General features: G+C 42.6%; 2 protein-coding genes across 3 annotated transcripts in view; both read right to left on the bottom strand.

The window, feature by feature from the left end:
• Positions 1–6,928, bottom strand: part of LOC129829619 (disco-interacting protein 2 homolog B-A-like) — a 151,651-nt gene extending 144,723 nt beyond the window's left edge. The window contains exon 1 of the mRNA XM_055891417.1: positions 6,653–6,928. Coding sequence (XP_055747392.1) covers positions 6,653–6,737 — 85 coding nt within the window. The 5' untranslated portion in view covers positions 6,738–6,928. The remainder of the gene's footprint in view (positions 1–6,652) is intronic.
• A 1,146-nt stretch (positions 6,929–8,074) lies between these two features.
• LOC129829617 (cyclic AMP-dependent transcription factor ATF-7-like) overlaps positions 8,075–21,884 on the bottom strand; it is a 41,678-nt gene continuing 27,868 nt past the window's right edge. For both annotated transcript variants that reach the window (XM_055891415.1, XM_055891414.1), the window contains 6 exons: positions 19,678–19,762; positions 19,248–19,361; positions 18,697–18,837; positions 16,233–16,421; positions 12,875–12,971; positions 8,075–12,110 (listed from right to left, as the gene is read on the bottom strand). In XM_055891415.1, the coding sequence (XP_055747390.1) occupies positions 11,839–12,110; positions 12,875–12,971; positions 16,233–16,421; positions 18,697–18,837; positions 19,248–19,361; positions 19,678–19,762 (898 nt within the window). In that variant the 3' untranslated portion in view covers positions 8,075–11,838. The remainder of the gene's footprint in view (positions 12,111–12,874; positions 12,972–16,232; positions 16,422–18,696; positions 18,838–19,247; positions 19,362–19,677; positions 19,763–21,884) is intronic.

Here is a 21,884-nt window from a genome sequence, read left to right as displayed (position 1 = left end):
ACCATAGCCTAGAGGAAATGTCTGATTTTTCAAGGACCATAGCCTAGAGGAAATGTCTGATTTTTCAAGGACCATAGCCTAGAGGAAATGTCTGATTTTTCAAGGACCATAGCCTAGAGGAAATGTCTGATTTTTCAAGGACCATAGCCTAGAGGAAATGTCTGATTTTTCAAGGACCATAGCCTAGAGGAAATGTCTGATTTTTCAAGGACCATAGCCTAGAGGAAATGTCTGATTTTCAGATTTTCAAGGACCATAGCCTAGAGGAAATGTCTGATTTTTCCAGGACCATAGCCTAGAGGAAATGTCTGATTTTTCAAGGACCATAGCCTAGAGGAAATGTCTGATTTTCAAGGCAGGCTATTCCATAATGACGGAATTGCGCATCGCAAATATTCAACCTTTTTAAGACTTTTCAAGACTTTTTAAATATCTGTTTTGCATACCCATTATTTTATTAGCATTTACTGGAAGATATAACTTGGAACATCTTTCCTACCACTGTCGGTCTTACCTCCACCCAACAACCATCTGTTAGCGGCCCCCCTCGTGACAGCGAAGAGACAAAAAGTTTATGTCCTGCAATTCTACATATTTTGCCATGGGGCGGCGCGAAGAAAATGCTGTTTTACAGCACATTTCCTGCAATTCTACACATTTTACCATAGGGTGGAGGCAAATGTTTTTAATATCATAACAGATGATCAAATGGGCCTAATCCAGGTCGGTAATTTGACCATGCTTACTATAAATGCAGCTAGCTGGCTGCTAGACTAAATTCCTAATCTAAAATAAATTGCTGACATGGGTTAATTGAGTGACTCCTGATGCACAACCACATTTCATAAATTGCACCTTGTGTATTCTACTATTCAAATCAAATCAAGTTTATTTTATATAGCCCTTCGTACATCAGCTAATATCTCGAAGTGCTGTACAGAAACCCAGCCTAAAACCCCAAACAGCAAGCAATGCAGGTGTAGAAGCACAGTGGCTAGGAAAAACTCCCTAGAAAGGCAGGAACCTAGGAAGAAACCTAGAGAGGAACCAGGCTATGAGGGGTGGCCAGTCCTCTTCTGGCTGTGCCGGGTGGAGATTATAACAGAACATGGCCAGGATGTTCAAAATGTTCATTAGTGACAAGCATGGTCAAATAATAATCAGGAATAAATGTCAGTTGGCTTTTCATAGCCGATCATTAAGAGTTGAAAACAGCAGGTCTGGGACAGGTAGGGGTTCCATAACCGCAGGCAGAACAGTTGAAACTGGAATAGCAGCACGGCCTATTCTACTATTCAACCTCTCAACAGGAAGCTGAGACCCCAACTGAGTTCCTTTTTGTGAAACTGGCTTCAGAAATTGGCTTCAGCTTCAGGAACCTTTTTTCATCCATTATATAACCAAGACTAAAAAAGGCATTGTTCAAATATTATTTTCATTGGCCCAAGCGGGCCACTGACGGGGATGATTGACTGGCCCGGAGGGTTTTCAGAACCTCCCTGTATGTGGAACCCTGACACACACACACAGAGGCATTCCTGTGCCGTTGTTGCCTCTTACATTACTGTTTGAATAAATCATGATGGCCGCAGTATCGAACCCTGAGTCTTGGCACAAAACAAGTCACATAAGATGCACTCTTGCCTGAATACAACAACTGCTTGTCAATCTGATATAGGCTAGCTAGCCCATTTCAATACGGTCTGAATTGGTGCAAGCTTTACTGTATAGCCTATGAACTCACAACAAGTGCTTGTTCCAACCAACATCTGGTACAAGAGTTAACAAGACCCACAGTATCATGTCCAGTTGAGTCTAAAGCCCCTAGAGAGAGTAGGGGGATGCTTGGCTGAGCTTCAAGCTGGACATAATGCATCTCTCTCAGCTTTTAAGTCCTTGTTACCAGTTATGGCCAGAGACTTTAACCCTACCTCTATAAACACACACCACATAAACCTGGGTTCAAATACTATTTGAAACCTTTCAAATACTTCAAGTGTTGGGACTGCCTGGAGTCCCAAATGGGCTGTGTTTACAGATTTGGGACTATTCCATTGGTCCATTTAACCAGGCAAGCCATGATGTCAACTTATACTTAAACCCAGGTCTGATAGAGCAACAAAACACAAGGCTCATCAGCTGTTATAAAACTAGAGGAAGGAACGATCTGTCAGTCACAAGCCTGTCATCTGTCTCAAGTAAAGCCCTCTAGGCTCTGGCTGGCAGGAAAATATAACATGGTACTTTACTGCAGGCTCAATCCCATCCACCTTGTCCACAGTTCAGTTCAGACAACTTGACCAAGGGAAGGAAGTGGAAGTGAAGGACCTTCCTTATTCTTGTCCTCCATCGTGTCTTATCTACAGTGCTGTCACTAATGGTTGTAGTTGGACGATTAACGAGTCGGACGTCACCTGGGTTCAAATAGCATTTTAATTCTTTCAAATTATACTTTGAGGTATTGGGGTGATGTTTGAATTTACACTTTGGGAACTATTCCATTGGTTAGGCTACATTGCGCAAGAGAGAGCTCGGTCAAGCACAGCTCCAAGCATTAGAAAGAAAAACTAGTAGGTCTAGACTGCTACTAAATTTCTGGATGATAGCGTAGCATAGCAATGTGCTGCTGATGTCCTTATTCTTCAGACTGTCCCCATTTCAATGCCTCCGAGGCTGTTTCTGTCTGCGTTTCTCTAGATCCACTAGCTCCCTTGCCTGCCTGGCTGCCTGCCTGGCTGGCCGGCCTAGATTGGAAGCAACTGGCAATAATCTGGACTGGCCACCGCAGCAGTAGTTGAAGTCAGTAAGTAGGTAAGGCAGGACCTCATCATATTGTCCACAAACTCACACACAGGCACACAAAGACACCACACAGACACACCACACACACGGCAGCAGAGCTCCTGTGTTTCTCGTTTCTGAAGATGTTAAAAAGAGAAAATGCAGAAAACTGTTTCTTATGGAACAATATGAAAGCAGCAACAGACAAAGACCAGATTCAAATATCAACCGACCTCTGTCATAGGCCTGCCTTAGTATCCCAAAACACCAAAAGTAAACTCAATGAACCCTTGCTGGCGAAGGCAAATACCTCAACAAGCAGAAAATAGGCCTAATGCTTCTGTAAACCATGAGAAATAAAGTTGGGACATTTGTCAACCATCAAGTAGGAGAAACAACACTTAGCTAGGCCAGGTCAGTCCCGCCTAGTCACTCCTGGCTGAACACTAACAAACACAACACAGGGGGGCTTTGAACACACAGACACACAATCTTCCTAACTATGTCTGACCCCTCCCTCCCTCCCTTCCTTCCTTCCTATAAGATCCGCTCATGCCACTGCAGCACACCAAGGCTAGGTTCCAAATGGCACCCTATATAGCGCACTACCCTGGTCAAAAGCAGTGCACTATAGGCTAAAGAGGAATAGGGTGCCAAAGAGTCTAGTTGAATGGCCTACTAACTGCCACCATGGCTGTGACCAGCTGAATGAGGCTCATTGTCCTCACTGGTCACTGGGGGCTTAACACACACACACACACACACACAACTGGCTTGTTATTTAAGAGGACACTTGGCTTGCCTCTGTTCTCCTCTAAACAACCCAACAGGCATTTCCGCTTCGGTGCGGCTCTGTTCTGTGGTGGTGTTTGTTATGACCAAGGGCAGGCAGGTTGGGGGACAAAATATGTTTCCATCCAAAGTCATACAGTATTTTTTTTAATCACAACAGCTGTGACAGAAACAGGAAGTTAGGGTACAATTTTATAAATGCAGACAGGTCATTTACTCATTCAACATGGTGGGATCTTTTTGTGTTGGTAAAATTTATGTGAGAAATGGCAGTGGAAATGCTTTTAAATGAGCAAATATTGATTTAATAACCATCATATCAAAGTAAACTTGGAGTCACGTGATGATATGGTGTGTGGTCCTCCCACTACGACTCGGGAAACCATGCAGTTTATTCGGCTACAGATGAAATAAGTTATGATGAACTTCACAGGGTGGAGAAAGTTGATGGTGATCTTGATGCTCCTTTCCAATAAATATTGAGGGTCTTATTCTGGTGACATGATGATCAACGCCTGATTGCCATTTGACAGATAAACCTATTCTCACTCTTATCCATAATAATCCCATTATGTAGACTAGCCTACCCGCATGGTCTTCCTGCACCACATCTGCGAGACGTTGGCTAGAGATCACATGACAAGACCAGAGTAGAAACATTTGCTGTTGAACAAAACAGTTTTTGTTCAAAAAAAATATCAGTAGAGTTGAAAATGCACTGAAAACACATTGAACTTTCGGTACATAAGCCTTGACTAGAATACAGTATATACACATATGAAGTGGGTAAAACAGTTTTTGAACATTATTAAAGTGACCAGTGTTTCATGTCTAGGTACATAGGCAGCAGCCCCAGTGTAACGGATGTGAAATGGCTAGCTAGTTAGCAGGTACGCGCTAATAGCGTTTCAATCAGTTACGTCACTTGCTCTGAAACCTAGAAGTAGTGTTGCCCCTTGCTCTGCAAGGGCAGCGGCTTTTGTGGAGCGATGGGTAACGACGCTTCGTGGGTGTCAGTTGTTGATGTGTGCAGAGGGTCCCTGGTTCGCGCCCGTGTCGGGGCGAGGGGACGGTTTAAAGTTATACTGTTACACCAGGGGTGCGTTCAGTTCGGTTCAACGTTTGTTACGTTGTGTGTGGCAGTTTGTACTGAATGGCACGTTTCCCCAAAACAGTGCGCACCATTCTTTAAAAGGCTTTTGAGGTACGTTTCCTCTGATTTGGTGAGTGTGGCCATTAAAAATAATAATAAAAAATAAATATATATATATTTATTTTTGTAATCGCAAAACTTGTATAGCACACCATACAACAATCAATCAACAGGCAGGCATAATCACGCCGTTCATCAACTGGCCGTTCAGGACAGTACTGTTTCTGTTTCATTAAACGCTTAACACCGCTCCATCCTACTTAACGCATCCCAGGGCCAAACAATGATGTTATAGTGCAGCTGTTGGAGAGAGAGGGAGGTAGGGATGGGGGGCCTGTGCCACATGTGGCCACACACACAACAAACACTTCCCTGCCACAACTAACACACACACAGCTCAAACTCATATTGAGTGTGCCTAAGCAAATGAAGAAGCCTATGTCATTGGTGTGTGAAAAGGTTACTCTCTCAGGTCAAGCCATGCAGAGGGCCGTATGACATCACATCCTGTCCTACGCTAAGTTGACTCATAGCAACATTTTAAATGCTAGAGACAACAGGTGAATGTACTGTATGATAGGTGATTTGTATCAGTACTGACGTTTCATCACAATGACTGTCATATTGTATTATTGCGAGTGTAGCGAAATGCTTGTGCTTATAGTTCCGACAGTGCAGCAATATCTAACAAGTAATCTTAACAATTCCACAACAAATACCTAATACATACATATCTAAGTAATGGAATAAGAATATATACATATGCTGTTATCTACCATTCTGCAGTCACAAACCCACACAGTAGGTTGTGCAATGCAGAATTACTCGACTGCAACCCCCGCATTCCATTAATACATCCACTGACTGGTAATGTCACCGTCAGGTTAACACAGGAACATACGGGTTCTAGACACCAACCGTGAGTTGATGGTCAAGAAGATACATGATTAGCAAATTTAGCAGATGAGAAGGTACATGGATTAGCAAATTTAGCAGATGAGAAGGTACATGGATTACCAAATTTAGCAGATGAGAAGGTACATGGATTACCAAATTTAGCAGATGAGAAGGTACATGGATTACCAAATTTAGCAGATGAGAAGGTACATGGATTACCAAATTTAGCAGATGAGAAGGTACATGGATTACCAAATTTAGCAGATGAGAAGGTACATGGATTACCAAATTTAGCAGATGAGAAGGTACATGGATTACCAAATTTAGCAGATGAGAAGGTACATGGATTACCAAATTTAGCAGATGAGAAGGTACATGGATTACCAAATTTAGCAGATGAGAAGGTACATGGATTACCAAATTTAGCAGATGAGAAGGTACATGGATTACCAAATTTAGCAGATGAGAAGGTACATGGATTACCAAATTTAGCAGATGAGAAGGTACATGGATTACCAAATTTAGCAGATGAGAAGGTACATGGATTACCAAATTTAGCAGATGAGAAGGTACATGGATTACCAAATTTAGCAGATGAGAAGGTACATGGATTACCAAATTTAGCAGATGATTCTGACAAGTGTGGCTTTGATATTCAATCATGGATATGTAAGAGAATACAGATTAATCAATTGCTTTACATATAGAACAGCTATGAAATGATTGATTTGAATGATTAAACCTAGACTAGTACGAAACCGTCACAGACAAGAGAACCCACGGCCACGGTTGAGCCATTCTCTTTCTACTGTCTGTCAATGCAACGCTAACAGAAAAGGGTTGCTAGCTGGCTAGCCATCCAGGCATTACTGGCTGAATATGGTTGTGTGTCTATATTAGCTTCAAATGTTGCTATTCACCTTGTACACTAAGATAAACATAGTGCTAATTTGATCGATACCGGTGTGGGTTAGTGAGCAAGCTACATGGTGTGAATTTGAATTCACTCGCCTACATTAGCCTCCTTACCTTCCGATAGCTCCAATTCCAACTCCGCCAAATGGTCTCGAACCTCTTTAGGTATACCGGAAAAATCCACGCCACGGTCCGCCATGACGTAAAAAGAATACAACAAAGTGTGCTTTAAGTAAAAACGAAATCTCTTCTATTTCAAAATACTGCCTTCAAAACACGAAATATGCATTTGAATTGAAGTGACAATCCATTGCGCCGACTGCTCCCTCCGCCATAAGAGGGAGAATTCACCAATGGCAAATAATTAACGGTCACGCGATCTCTCGTCTGTACTATAATCACACTAGCGGCATGGCAAATTACTGCACCCAAAACATGCTAAATATCGAGACATACAGCTTGTCCTCCCTCTCGTGTTGATCTAGAGATGTTACAACTGTGTACAATAAAACGGATTATATCGTATAGTTGTAAATCCTACATTTGCATCAGTACAGTTTAATTTATATGACACACTAAAGATAACCTGGGTGAGTAGTCATATACTTATCTTAACAACGTGTGGCCTCGCTGGCCTACCATCTCATATGCATGATAGTGTAGACTGTGTCAGCACCCGATACAATTGCAATCAGTCGATATAATCGACAACTATCATCAGAAACCAAGCGGAATGAATCAGACAGTGGGGCGCCGCATGACCCACTAGTTGGTCAGAATGTTCAAATCAACGTTTCATATCGTAGTGTAGATGTACGGTCGATCGAATTGGGTCTGTATGGGGTGGTTTAAGATAAGCATGCCTCCAACATCAGGGGGTTTCCTTCAGAAAATATTAAGGTGGCCACCCTGCTGATTCCATGGGTCACCTTAGAGAAAATATGAAAACAGTTGTCCAAAAAATACTCCCTTAGTCTGTTAGGAACGTAATCAATTGTGTTCCAGAAGTTAGCTAGTAGGGGTACATTTGGAAGGATCATTCAGGTGGCTAAATGACGCGACGACGGACCACGTGCGCACTGGCCCACGCCAAGTAACCACCTTAGTCTGTTTCTGAGCCAGGAAAATATCACTCTTATCCTTGATGTTGACGCTCTCATTATAGTCCTCAGTAAATCGCTGATGCAGTTACAGATGGCAAGCATGCATTTAGTGATTACAAGGTAAGGACTGCACAGATTAGTTGGCCAAAGATCTTCAGTACAGGGATAGGCTACTGCAGAATTGATAAATCTTAAGTGAACATGTAACACACACACACACACACACACACAGAGAGAGCTGCACTTTCTAACCTCCTGCCAATTGTATGACCATATTAGACACACTCCCCTTAGATTACACAGACCCACAAACAAATCCAATTTTGATCAACTCCCATATCTATTGGGTGAAATACCACAGTGTGCCATCACAGCAGCAATATTTGTGACCTGTTGCCACAAGAAAAGGGCAACCAGTGAAGAACAAACACCATTGTAAATACAACCCATATTTATTTTCCCCTTTGTACTTAAACTATTTGCACATCATTACAACACTATATAGACAATAACATTCAAAACATCTCTAAACCCTTTTGACCTTGTGAGTGATGTTTATTGTTTATTTCACTTGCTTTGGCAATGTAAACATATGTTTCCCATGCCAATAAACCCCTTTAAATTGAGATTGAAATGAATTAAGAGAATCTATTGTTAAATTGTCTGAATCAAATATTACAGAAACGTTTGATATCCATTAAGTTATTTGTTTAATTAAAGCTGCAGCACGGTAAGTGTTCATAGTAGTTTCACTTAGACATGCATGGAAAAGTAAATATATTCATATAGCCTAGTACAGATATGTACAGTACAATAATGACAATTTCAAAAATGATCAGTCCAACAATTCTTTCATGGGAGTGTGAATGAAAAATTTAAATACAAAACAAATTGCAACTTTTCCAATTGTCTTCATAGGTAAAATTGTTATTTTTCTTATACAATTCTGTTACTTGTTCACAACAACTTCATATTTTGAGAGGGGTAAACAAACAGATTTCCATGAAAACAATGTCAAAAAAACTAAGTTGATTTGTCAGTAACAAGCAGTCCAGACAAAGCAGAGTTTCCAGCCATAGGATTAGAATCATGATTCCAATTCTATGGTTCCGGCGTAGTCCGGCTGATACAAACAGTTGGGTTACAGCAAGTCTTTTTGATAGGAAAAATCAAAAAGAACTTGATGTACTAAAACAAATACATTTCTATATCTTATCATTACAACACAAAAATGTATAACAGAAGAAGCGTTTATCATGCCAGAGTATTTGTATATAGTCCTCGTGACAATAGCACGCAATTTAAAAAATACTGGAGGAGAAAAAAAAAAAAGAGAAGAACAAAGTGCCAATGACAATTAACTGACATGAAAGCTAAATAAAGTTGAGTTTTTTTCCATTTCATATGAACAATCGTCTATTTATAAAAGGGACAGCTAGCTAGTGCCAGCTCAGAGTACTACACAACGCCTGACAGGGTCACCATTGGGACGGTCACTGTAGGGTAGCATACCAAATCGCACCCTATTCCCTATATAGTACAGAGCCCTGGTCAAAAGTAGTGTAATAAAATCGGGAATAGGGTTTACTATTGGGACTGTAGTAGAAAGCGGTTCAGTCATGTGAGATGTGTCAGTAGTTACTGAGTAGCAATCCTTGTTGGGCCAGTTTCCTGAACACAGATTGAATCTAGCTGGACTAAGAAGTATCTCCATTGAACATGCTTTTTAGTGTAGAACTAAGCTTAATCTGGATCCGGAAACAATCCCATTATGTATAAAATACATTATCAAGACAAAAGAAATAGCAAACTTTTGATGTTACTGAAAGAGAACCTGTATTCAGGACAAACCAAAGTTGACACAAAAACTTTAAAAACTAAACAAATAATTAACGATAAACCTGCATATTTGAGTGCATTTAGACATGCGCTTATGTTTTTGGGACTGATACCCTAGTTATTTCTGCAGGATTAAACACTGCAAATGGTTACACATAATTAGATCGATGGTGGGGGGGAAGTTCTGTACAAATACAAAACAACAAGATTAATAACTTGTTTAGGTGGTTTGTTTTTCTAAAAACAAAATGTCTAAAACTAAATAGGGGGGAGATCCCTGAAGAATTTAAACTGTTCTGAGACTGCCATAGGAGTTCTGAAAGAATTTCCCTCAAAGTTCCATTTCCCATCCTTGTGAGAGAAGGTGAAGGTCAAATTACTCCACTAGATGGCAGTGTACAACACACAACAATGATAATGTGGTGAGACGCCATGGTGACATTTTACTCCTGATTTTTTTTTTAAGGCATCTACAATACGAAAAATTCTCACCGTGCAAAAAAAGCTAATCAGTTGTTACCCATTGCTAATGGCCTTTAATTTTTTTTAAACTTTTTTTCTTCCTAAGGCAGACCCATAAGGTTTTTTCATGCAACCCAATCTTTGAGGAGGATGTCGGAGGCACGAAAGTGATTCTTTAAGGCAAAATCGTTTTCAAACAGTGTGTGTCTCTGTCTGAGTGTGTGTCTCTGTCTGAGTCCAGATGTGTCAGTGCTGTCTGTAAAAACACACACATACACGCTCGGCTAAAGAGTAACATGGCTTTGTTTTGGATAGAGTCATTAGTAAAGACCAGACAGGTTTGTGTTCATTAGTGCACTCAATGGTAAACGTTTCATAACGTTTTGCAACGGCAAATGAAAATGAGCACATGCCTTGTTATTTCAGTCCGTTTTGTCCTGTTTGGTACCTAATGAACGCGACCCTGGAGACTTAAGAGCAGCCAATCACGCTCCAGAAAGCAGCAAGGATGAAGCACCACACCGAGAAGGTTCAGGAAACAGACGAGGGTTACAAAGGCCAGTTAGAAAAAGCTTTCTATCAGATAAGATTTCATAAACGATGGTAATGACATACATTTAGAAACAAATAAATACAAAAATTGCATGGGAAAGAGCAAATGGTTAGACAGAGGAGAGGAGGTTGGATTTGTTTAGTCAGATGCAGTCCCAAAGAGATTCTGAAGCTAAAAGTGAAAAGCCTTTCTTTGAAAAACACTTAAGTGTATAAATCATTTGTAAATGAGTGTACACTAAATACATTATTTTTAGCTTTCTGTTTCTGTCACACAAAAGATAATTTGGTTCTCTATGTCCCAAGCTGCAAATAGTAATGTGCCGCTAAAGTTGTAAAAGAAAGCTGCACAGGAATACAACAAAGACGCTAATATAACAAGAAGTCAAATGCTACCAAATCAGATCTTGTTTTATCAGACCTTGAATAAACAAACTGCTTGATGTACATACATTGATGTACATACACACACCCCACACACACACACACGCTATATAAAATGTATCATACAGGGCTAAAAATGAGGTCAAGCTTTTTCGTGAACAACTGCGACAGATACTCGAAATGTAATTGCTTACAAAACTGCTAGGGATTCAACAGACCAAATTGAAAATATTTTAGAGTATACAAAACTATTGCATCTATGGAGTTGGAGCTTCAATCATTAAAACCCATTTTTGTGTGTGAATAAAACGTGTCAACATGTGCAGGAGAGCAAGGCCACAACCGCCTGTTACAATAGTACGGACCCCTGCAGTGATCAGGGCTTTGGTATATCACTTGATAAACAACAAACATGAATCAATTCAATGTTTACGCTGAGTATATGTGTCTGGTATCTGTGTGTTACTGTGTGTTAGAGTCTGAGTGTCCAAGTTTATCACAATGACAGTTACGACACTCGGGACGATGCTATGCAGTCCTACAGTCCAGTGAAGTTCATAAGGGCTTGAGGATGGCTTGAGGGGAGTTGAGTCCAGCCCCTATATGTAGTCTATATATGGCATATTGAACAGAACAGGAAGCTCTTCCTCTTCTATCGTCCCGGTCCATTCCCAGAAGGCTGTTGTTGCTGAGCTCCAGCAAGGCTCCAGGCCTGACACAAAAGTGGCTGACACAAAAATGTCCGCCACAGCACGGGCAGAGAGTAGAGGAGGGAGGATTGTATCATGTAACTACTCCTCTGCTCACCTGAGAAGGTTTATTTGACTAGGAAGGTGTGACTTTTTTTGAGTTGCTCTCTTCCTCCTCTACCCTCTCCTGTGCTCTCCTCCTGCCCGTGTAGGGTGGTGCCTGGTGCTGTGTGAGCCGTACAGTCCCGGGCTGTGGTGTGTGATACGCTCATCATCTGGCAGAGTGGTGCCAATGTGTGGCCATGATGACGTGGGAGGAGGGTCCATCCCTCACATCTCTCCCTCCATCCCTCTCTTCTCTCCTCTGCTGGTGCTGCTGGTGTTGACCCATCCTAGCCAGCACTGACATGGCCTCGGCGGCCGCCCGGATACTTATCCCATTGGGGCCCGAGGAAGGAGAGGGACTGGGCAGGGAGCTGTGCTGGATGACGGGTGCTGGGGAGCCGGTGGGCTCCGACACGTCTTTCATTATGCTGTCTTCTCCTACAGCACAGACACAAGAGTTCCAGGGATGAGTTTACATGGTAGAAAGAACAGAGGCACCAGAAACCACAACAAGCTATTTCAATCACTTAACCCCCATTAATAAATACATTTAGTATATGTACTTACTGGCTCATTGGTTCTAACAACAAAGCCTTTTCCTTATTCCTACCATGGTGATCTGAACTAGCCACTGACTAAGCCACGGTAGTGATCTAAACTAGACACTGACTAAGCCACGGTAGTGATCGGAACTAGCCACCGACTAAGCCACGGTAGTGATCTGATCTAGACACTGACTAAGCCACGGTAGTGATCTGAACTAGACACTGACTAAGCCACGGTAGTGATCTGAACTAGACACTGACTAAGCCACGGTAGTGATCTGATCTAGACACTGACTAAGCCACGGTAGTGATCTGATCTAGACACGGACTAAGCCACGGTAGTGATCTGATCTAGACACGGACTAAGCCACGGTAGTGATCTGATCTAGACACGGACTAAGCCACGGTAGTGATCTAAACTAGACACTGACTAAGCCACGGTAGTGATCTAAACTAGACACTGACTAAGTCATGGTAGTGATCTGAACTAGACACTGACTAAGTCATGGTAGTGATCTGATCTAGACACTGACTAAGCCACGGTAGTGATCTGATCTAGACAAACACACTGACTATATAACGTTATACAATGCTTTGCATCAAACAGCATGAGAGGTTTCAGTGTGTTTTCTAGATGCCGCTAGCTAGCAGGCTCACCCATGCTCTTCTGTAGAGTGGTGACAGGGCAGTCCTTATGAGCCAGCAGCAGCTGTTTGAGATGAGCCACCTCGTTCCTCAGTAGAGACACCTCATTCTGAAGAGACAGTAACACAATGAGTCAATAATACTATTATTATTAATAATTACAATAACAATGAGTCAATACTGCTATGTTTTCTCACACCAATACACAAACAGAGAGGGGGTAACAATGGTCTGAAGTCACTGTTGATGAAGCAAATGAGAGTGATATGTATTTATTGATGTATTTTTCGGGGACTGGGACAATGCACATCAATTAACATTGCTGTAAATGTGCCAGATTTAGCAAACTGGCAGTTTATCTGTAGTCCGTGGGCAGATGGAGAAAAACATTTAAGAAAGCAGCATTTTATGCACATCTCCAACGTATGGGGCAAGAATAAAGCATTGGGGACAGCAGCATTAAACTGTGTGTGATAAAGCATTGGGGACAGCAGCATTAAACTGTGTGTGATAAAGCATTGGGGACAGCAGCATTAAACTGTGTGTAATAAAGCATTGGGGACAGCAGCATTAAACTGTGTGTGATAAAGCATTGGGGACAGCAGCATTAAACTGTGTGTGATAAAGCATTGGGGAACTGAATAGCAGCATTAAACTGTGTGTGATAAAGCATTGGGGAACTGAATAGCAGCATTAAACTGTGTGTGATAAAGCATTGGGGAACTGAATAGCAGCATTAAACTGTGTGTGATAAAGCATTGGGGAACTGAATAGCAGCATTAAACTGTGTGTGATAAAGCATTGGGGACTGAATAGCAGCAGTAAACTGTGTGTGATAAAGCATTGGGGAACTGAATAGCAGCATTAAACTGTGTGTGATAAAGCATTGGGGACTGAAAAGCAGCATTAAACTGTGTGTGATAAAGCATTGGGGAACTGAATAGCAGCATATTAGAATATGTGGACATCTATAAGTACCTAGGTGTCTGGCTAGACTGCAAACTCTCCTTCCAGACTCATATCAAACATCTCCAATCCAAAATCAAATCTAGAGTCGGCTTTCTATTCCGGAACAAAGCCTCCTTCACTCACGCCGCCAAACTTACCCTAGTAAAACTGACTATCCTACCGATCCTCGACTTCGGCGATGTCATCTACAAAATAGCTTCCAATACTCTACTCAGCAAACTGGATGCAGTTTATCACAGTGCCATCCGTTTTGTTACTAAAGCACCTTATACGACCCACCACTGCGACCTGTATGCCCTAGTCGGCTGGCCCTCGCTACATGTTCGGCGTCAGACCCACTGGCTCCAGGTCATCTACAAGGCTATGCTAGGTAAAGTGCCGCCTTATCTCAGTTCACTGGTCACGATGGCTACACCCACCCGTAGCACGCGCTCCAGCAGGTGTATCTCACTGATCATCCCTAAAGCCAAAACCTCATTTGGACGCCTTTCCTTCCAGTTCTCTGCTGCCTGCGACTGGAACGAATTGCAAAAATCTCTGAAGTTGGAGACTTTTATCTCCCTCAACAACTTTAAAAATCTGCTATCCGAGCAGCTAACCGATCGCTGCAGCTGTACATAGTCCATCTGTAAACTACCCACCCAATTTACCTACCTCACCCCCATACTGCTTTTATTTATTTACTTTTCTGCTCTTTTGCACACCAGTATCTCTTCTTGCACATGATCATCTGATGATTTATCACTCCAGTGTTAATCTGCTAAATTGTAATTATTCAATTTATTGCCTACCTCATGCCTTTTGCACACATTGTATATAGATTGTCTTTTTTCTACCATGTTATTGACTTGTCTATTGTTTACTCCATGTGTAACTCTGTTGTTGTCTGTTCACACTGCTATGCTTTATCTTGGCCAGGTCGCAGTTGCAAATGAGAACTTGTTCTCAACTAGCCTACCTGGTTAAATAAAGGTGAAATATAAAATAAAATAAAAATTAAACTGTGTGTGACAAAGCACTGGGAACTGAATAGCAGCATTAAACTGTGTGTGATAAAGCACTGGGAACTGAATAGCAGCATTAAACTGTGTGTGATAAAGCATTGGGAACTGAATAGCAGCATTAAACTGTGTGTGATAAAGCATTGGGAACTGAATAGCAGCATTAAACTGTGTGTGATAAAGCATTGGGGAACTGAATAGCAGCATTAAACTGTGTGTGATAAAGCATTGGGAACTGAATAGCAGCATTAAACTGTGTGTGATAAAGCATTGGGAACTGAATAGCAGCATTAAACTGTGTGTGATAAAGCATTGGGGAACTGAATAGCAGCATTAAACTGTGTGTGATAAAGCATTGGGGAACTGAATAGCAGCATTAAACTGTGTGTGATAAAGCATTGGGAACTGAATAGCAGCATTAAACTGTGTGTGATAAAGCATTGGGAACTGAATAGCAGCATTAAACTGTGTGTGATAAAGCATTGGGAACTGAATAGCAGCATTAAACTGTGTGTGATAAAGCATTGGGAACTGAATAGCAGCATTAAACTGTGTGTGATAAAGCATTGGGAACTGAATAGCAGCATTAAACTGTGTGTGATAAAGCATTGGGAACTGAATAGCAGCATTAAACTGTGTGTGATAAAGCATTGGGAACTGAATAGCAGCATTAAACTGTGTGTGATAAAGCATTGGGAACTGAATAGCAGCATTAAACTGTGTGTGATAAAGCATTGGGAACTGAATAGCAGCATTAAACTGTGTGTGATAAAGCATTGGGAACTGAATAGCAGCATTAAACTGTGTGTGATAAAGCATTGGGAACTGAATAGCAGCATTAAACTGTGTGTGATAAAGCATTGGGAACTGAATAGCAGCATTAAACTGTGTGTGATAAAGCATTGGGAACTGAATAGCAGCATTAAACTGTGTGTGATAAAGCATTGGGAACTGAATAGCAGCATTAAACTGTGTGTGATAAAGCATTGGGAACTGAATAGCAGCATTAAACTGTGTGTGATAAAGCATTGGGAACTGAATAGCAGCATTAAACTGTGTGTGATAAAGCATTGGGAACTGAATAGCAGCATTAAACTGTGTGTGATAAAGCATTGGGGAACTGAATAGCAGCATTAAACTGTGTGTGATAAAGCATTGGGGAACTGAATAGCAGCATTAAACTGTGTGTGATAAAGCATTGGGGAACTGAATAGCAGCATTAAACTGTGTGAGCTTTCCTTTTTTTCCCTCTGACATGACTGTTGACTCACACAGATAGAGAAAGGCAACGATAATGCTGAGACAGACAGGTCAAACTGGTCGAAAGACATATCTCAATGAGTGGGTGGCTGAAGAAAGGAGAGATGAGAGCAGAGTAGTGTGACCTTACACACACTCACCGCCAGGGAGACGTTCATGGAGGAGAGCTCCTCGGCCTTCTTCTCCAGGGAGTTGACCCAGACTTTGCGTTTCTGTCGGCAGCGTGAGGCGGCTGCCCGGTTCCGCTCCAGGAAACGCTGTCGTCTATCGTCCGGGTCGTTCCCCACCGCACGCCGCCGCCGTCCACCGGTAGGCTGAGCCGGAGACACCTGGAGGGGAGAGGGAGATGGAGAGAGGGGGGTAGAGCCATAGAGTGAGGGTTTGAGTCATAGCAGCAGGCAGACATGGGTTGAGACTGAGGGGAGTGGGCTAGACAGATTGAGCTCAACACTGGAAGTCTCAGAACAAGACTGAAAAATATATATATATTTTAGTGCCTAAAATTATAATTTTACATTTTACTGATGTCAATGAACCACGAGTCATGAAGATCCAAGTCAAGAGGGTTTTGATAATTGTCTATTATGGCCACAAAAGTAAGTTTCCATGTGTACTCTTTACAATTAACATGTGTGTGTGTGTGTGTGTATACTCATTTCGCCTAAGTGGAAATCTTTTCAACCTCACCTGTCCATCTCCTTATTTGAATTCCATTATGTCACTGTCACTTGTCCACTCAAACTTAACATTGTTGTCATCTATCACCCACCAGGTGCCCTTAGAGAGTTCCTCAATGAGCTTGACCCCTTGATAAGCTAGTTTCCTGACGATGGCTCACCACTCATCATTCTGGGCAACTTCAATCTCTCGACGTCTGCCTTTGATTAATTTCTTTCCAACTCTTTCTTTCCCCTCTTTGTCTAATTTGACCTCACCAGTCCCACTCACATGGCAGGCATTACGCTCATCTTCCCTCTCCAGGTCTCTGATCACTACTTTGCTTCCTTTTCGGTCTCCCTTCCCTCCAACCCTACCCACTTAGCCCCTACACAGATGGTCACGTGTCGTTGCAATCTTCGCTCTCTCTCCCCCACTACTCTCTTCTCTTCTATCCCATCATCTCTTCCTTCTGATAAATCCTTCTCCCTGCTGTTTCCTGATTCTGCCTCTTCGACCCTACTCTCCTCCCTTTCCACATCCTATGACTCGCACTGTCCCCTTTCCTCCCGGTCGGCTCGGCCCTCCCCTCCGGCGCCGTGGCTGAGTGGCTCATTGTGAGCTTACAGAACAGGGCTAGGACCCTGTTTTCCACCTTAATCCTCCACCCGTTCCCTCCTCCCTCTCTGCGGGCGACTTTGTCAACCACTTCGAAAAGAAGGTTGACGACATCCTCTCCTCATTCACTCAGCCTATTGAGTCCCCTGATCCCACTTACACAGAACTACCCTACGCTTTGACCTCTTTCTCCAGATGAAATCCTGAGACTAGTGAGATCCGGCTGCCTGACAACCTGCCCGCTCGACTCCATCCCTTCTCCAGACCATCAACACATCCCTGACCACTGGTTGTTTCCCCTCTGACTTTAAAATGGTCAGAGTCGCTCCCCTCCTCAAGAAACCAACATTCGACCTCTCTGATGTCAAAAAGTACAGACCGGTATCCCTTCTTTCTTTTCTTTCCAAAACACTTGACCGTGCAGTCTTCACTATCTCTCTCAGAACGAACTTCTTGACCCTAACCAGTCAGACTTCAAAACGGGTCACTCAACCGAGACTGCTCTCTTCTGTGTCACGGAGGCTCTACGCACTGCCAAAGCTGACTCACTCTCCTAGATCTATACGCTGTCATCGACACCGTGAACCATCAGATTCTCCTCTACACCCTCTCAGATTGCAAAGAAACTTGGCGTGACCCTGGACAACAAATCCTGAGACAAATCGTTCTCTGCAAAAACAAATGCAGAGACTCGCTCCTGCAGGTTCATGCACTGCAACATCCGTAGAGTACAACCCTACCTCACACAGGATGTGACGCAGGTCCTAATCCAGGCACTTGTCATCTCCCGTCTGGACTACTGCAACTCACTGTTGGTTGGGCTCCCCGCTTGTGCCATGAAATCCCTGCGATTTATCCAGAACGCCGCAAGATCTCCCATGTCACCCTGCTCCTCCGCACACTCCACTGGCTTCCAGTCGAAGCGCACATCCATTACAAGACCATGGTACATGCCTACAAAGCAGCAAAAGGAACTGCCATTCTCTCTCTACCTTCAGACTATGCTCAAACCCGAAATCCCAACCGGAGTACTACCAAGTTCTGCATCTCGTCTCTTGGCCCTCCAACCCCTACGGGAGGGAATCTCCCGCTCAGTCCAGTTCTTCTCTGTCCTGGCTTCCCACAGAGTCTCTGTCCATCTTCCCAAAACATCTGAAACCACTCCCCCCCCCTCCCACCACTGACTTTGCTGATAGCTACTTAAGAAACGTGGTTGTTCCACCTGGCTATCTTAAGATGAATGCACTCTAAGTTGCTCTGGATAAGAGCGTCTGCTAAATTACTAAAATGGCTGTGCAGGGGAGGGTCCATGTCTCTATGTTGTCCTACCTGTGGCTGTGCGGGGGAGGGTGCGTCTGGGTGCTGCACCAATAGCTGGCTCTGCTCCATTCTCTGGGGGTGGATGGGGCTGCCGGCCACACCCCCCATCTGACCCCCTAAACTCTGCTGTGCTAGTGCTGCCTTCAGCCTCTACAGGAGACAGGACAACCAGGGCCATGTTAACATTAACCCCACACACAACACTATACACACAGAGAGACACAACCACACACACACCTGTCCAGTCATGTTATCACTCCTAATGTACCTGCTTAAACACATCTGATTATGTATCTGATCTTTTCCTATACTAGCACTCCAAATGTTCATCAAAACTATTATTGGACTGCAATCTGTCATGTGATGAATATAGAGAGTGGGAGGGAACAAACGCTATTGGAGAGAAGAGAGAGAGAGAAGGAAAGGTGAACCGGAAAAAGGCAGAGCGAGACAGAGAAAAGCAAGATCGAAAGCGAGAGACAGAGATGTCGAGTGAGAAAGAGCAAGAAAGCCAGAGCGACAGAAATAGAGAGAGACAGAAATAGAGAGAGAGCTCTCACCATCTTGGCCTCAGAGTGTGTGGTGTACGTGGAGTGGGAGCCGCTGCTGCCGCCTCCCAGAGGAGGACCAGGGATGCCGGGAATGTTGGGCACCATGTGCATGGGCCGGGCCAGCTGGAGACAACACACACGCACTTTAACCACCTAGCTAGGTCGGAGCTCAGGCTGACAAAGTGAGATACTACCTCAATGTCAGTCTTTTCAAAGTGCTCCATATATGCTTCTATGTGAATCAATACACATTATAGACAACTAGTGCAAGCATACAATTTCATTATTTAAAATAAAAACTGGATCAACCTAGACTTTCTGACAGAGATGTTTACTACTCCCTTAGCGAAGGTCAGCTTCCGCGTCAATCAGAATTGGCAACAACCACCGTTCACAAACCAGACAAGGACAGACAGATGGGTGAAGGCTGGGCACTTACAGAAATGACAGAGGGTATCTGCATAGGACCAGGCAGGAGCCCATTGGTAAGGTGCATCATCACGGGGTAGTGGCCAGTGGGAGAGCTACAGAAAGAAAAAAGAAAAAAAAAAAGGTATTGGGTTACTGGTGGAAGAAAAAAAATCGATTTAAAAAGCTTCATCTTGCCCTGTGATAGGGTAGGTGGAATTGACATCATATTGGACACACCTATCCAATCCTTTCAGATGTACAGAAGTGGCCTAGGGGGTAGGTATAGAGTTAGAGATCTATTCTTTGTATCTGTCTCTTAATGGCGACTATGACAGCACGGGTAGATCCATTGAAGCCATCTCCATTATGAAGTAGTCCATTTTATTTTTGTGTTTGAAAAAAGCAGAAAGCTTATAATGATGATTTACCGACACCTGCAGTGCTGGAGTCCTGAACCAAATCCTGTGTGTCATTAATATATTGTGGCCATGGCGGTGATACTGCTTAAAGCCATTTACAAACCAGGTAACCCAATTTGAAGGAGAAGCCAATACTCTGATCATTGGCTAATCCCACCCAACCCATAGGAATGCCCACAAAAGCTGACTACTTTAATATGGTGGAAGCCCCCAATGGTAATGCAAAAACAGGTCAAATCCAACTACTTCTCTCGTAACTACATTGCCTTCAGAAATGATTCACATCCCTTGACTTTTCCCACATTTTGTTGTGTTATAGCCTGAATTTAAAATGGATTAAAATGTACATTTTTTTGTCATGGGCCTACACACAATGCCACATAATGTCAAAGTGGAATTATGTTTTAAGAAATTTTTACAAATTGATTAAAAATGAAAAGATGAAATGTCCTCTTTGATATGGCAAGCCTAAATAAGATCAGGTGTAAAAATGTGCTTTACAAGTCACATAATAAGTTGCATGGACTCACTGTGTGTACAATAATACTGTTTAACATTATTTTTGAATGACTACCTCATCTCTGTACCCACACATACAGATAATTGCAAGGTCCCTCAGTCGAGCAGTGAGGTTTTCCAATGCCTCGCAAAGAAGGGCACCTATTGGTAGATGGGTAAAAATAAATAAAAAAGCAGACGTTGAACATCCCTTTTAGCATGGTGAAGTGATTAATTACACTTTGGATGGTGTACACCCAGTCACTACAAAGATACAGACGTCATTCCTAACTCAGTTTAGGGCTGTCTCCGACTCCAAAAAAAATATAAAGTCGGGGACAGAGTCGTCTGTTCTTTCGACTAATCTAAATAAACATATTTTTCCATATATAGACACATCCTATGTGTTTTAATCAAATCAACTACATGCACTGAGCTTGTCAGATGCTTTAAGCACACTGTTTGGTTAAATAATTAAGACACACAAATTACTAGAGGGAGTCCGACCGCAATTGATTTGATTGTGCCGGGCCTGGCTCAGACTTGCTGTGCTGTGTTGAGAAAAAAAGGACAGTGAGTGACTGTGTGACTAGCACCTATTGTCTCTCTCTCTCCTCCCTGCTGCAGCGATCACCACAGAACATCAATGTGCATCGCACTGTCCGTGTTGCTGAAGCTGCAACATAATTACAGCCATTTCTGACTTAAAAGTTGTTACCTAAATCCCTAATTTGTTTAGGAGAAAAACACTCCCTATTCCCTCAACACTTGCTCTCTTTACGTGACATGCATCGCATGCACTGACCTTAAATCACATCAATAAATTGGTCATAAACTCTGGACACCGTAACATGTGACAGCAAAATGGATGCAGAGGACGTGACAAACTGGAAATGGGAGAATGTTTACTGGTTGCTCAGGAGGTAAAGGGGAAGATAGTTGTGGAAAATACTGCAGATCAAGAAAAATAAAAGGAGCAAGCGCTGTGTGCATATTATGTTGCCATACAGGTGCTGTTAGATTACAATATCATTGTTCTGACCGTTTGGAACAATGTAAACGTTAAATCAATTTTAAGCGTACTAGAGAGTCTTGTGATGCTTTTTTTTTGTAAAGCCTTTATTAACAACGAACACTCACAGTCACATTCATTCGTGAATACATTTTCCGAATTGGAGCGGTTTAGTCCTATTTATTGTTTATGCTAATTATTCAACGGCCACTTTATTTTAAAACAAATGCTTGATTGCATTTCAAATCATGAATGACTCGTATGCTGTGTGATGACATGAACAAATAAATGATAGATTGATACAGT

The sequence above is a fragment of the Salvelinus fontinalis genome, chromosome 31, assembly GCF_029448725.1.
Source record: "Salvelinus fontinalis isolate EN_2023a chromosome 31, ASM2944872v1, whole genome shotgun sequence".
Lineage (NCBI taxonomy): Eukaryota > Metazoa > Chordata > Actinopteri > Salmoniformes > Salmonidae > Salvelinus > Salvelinus fontinalis.
Note: the sequence above shows the minus strand (reverse complement) of the source record. Positions and strands in the feature narration are given on the sequence as shown.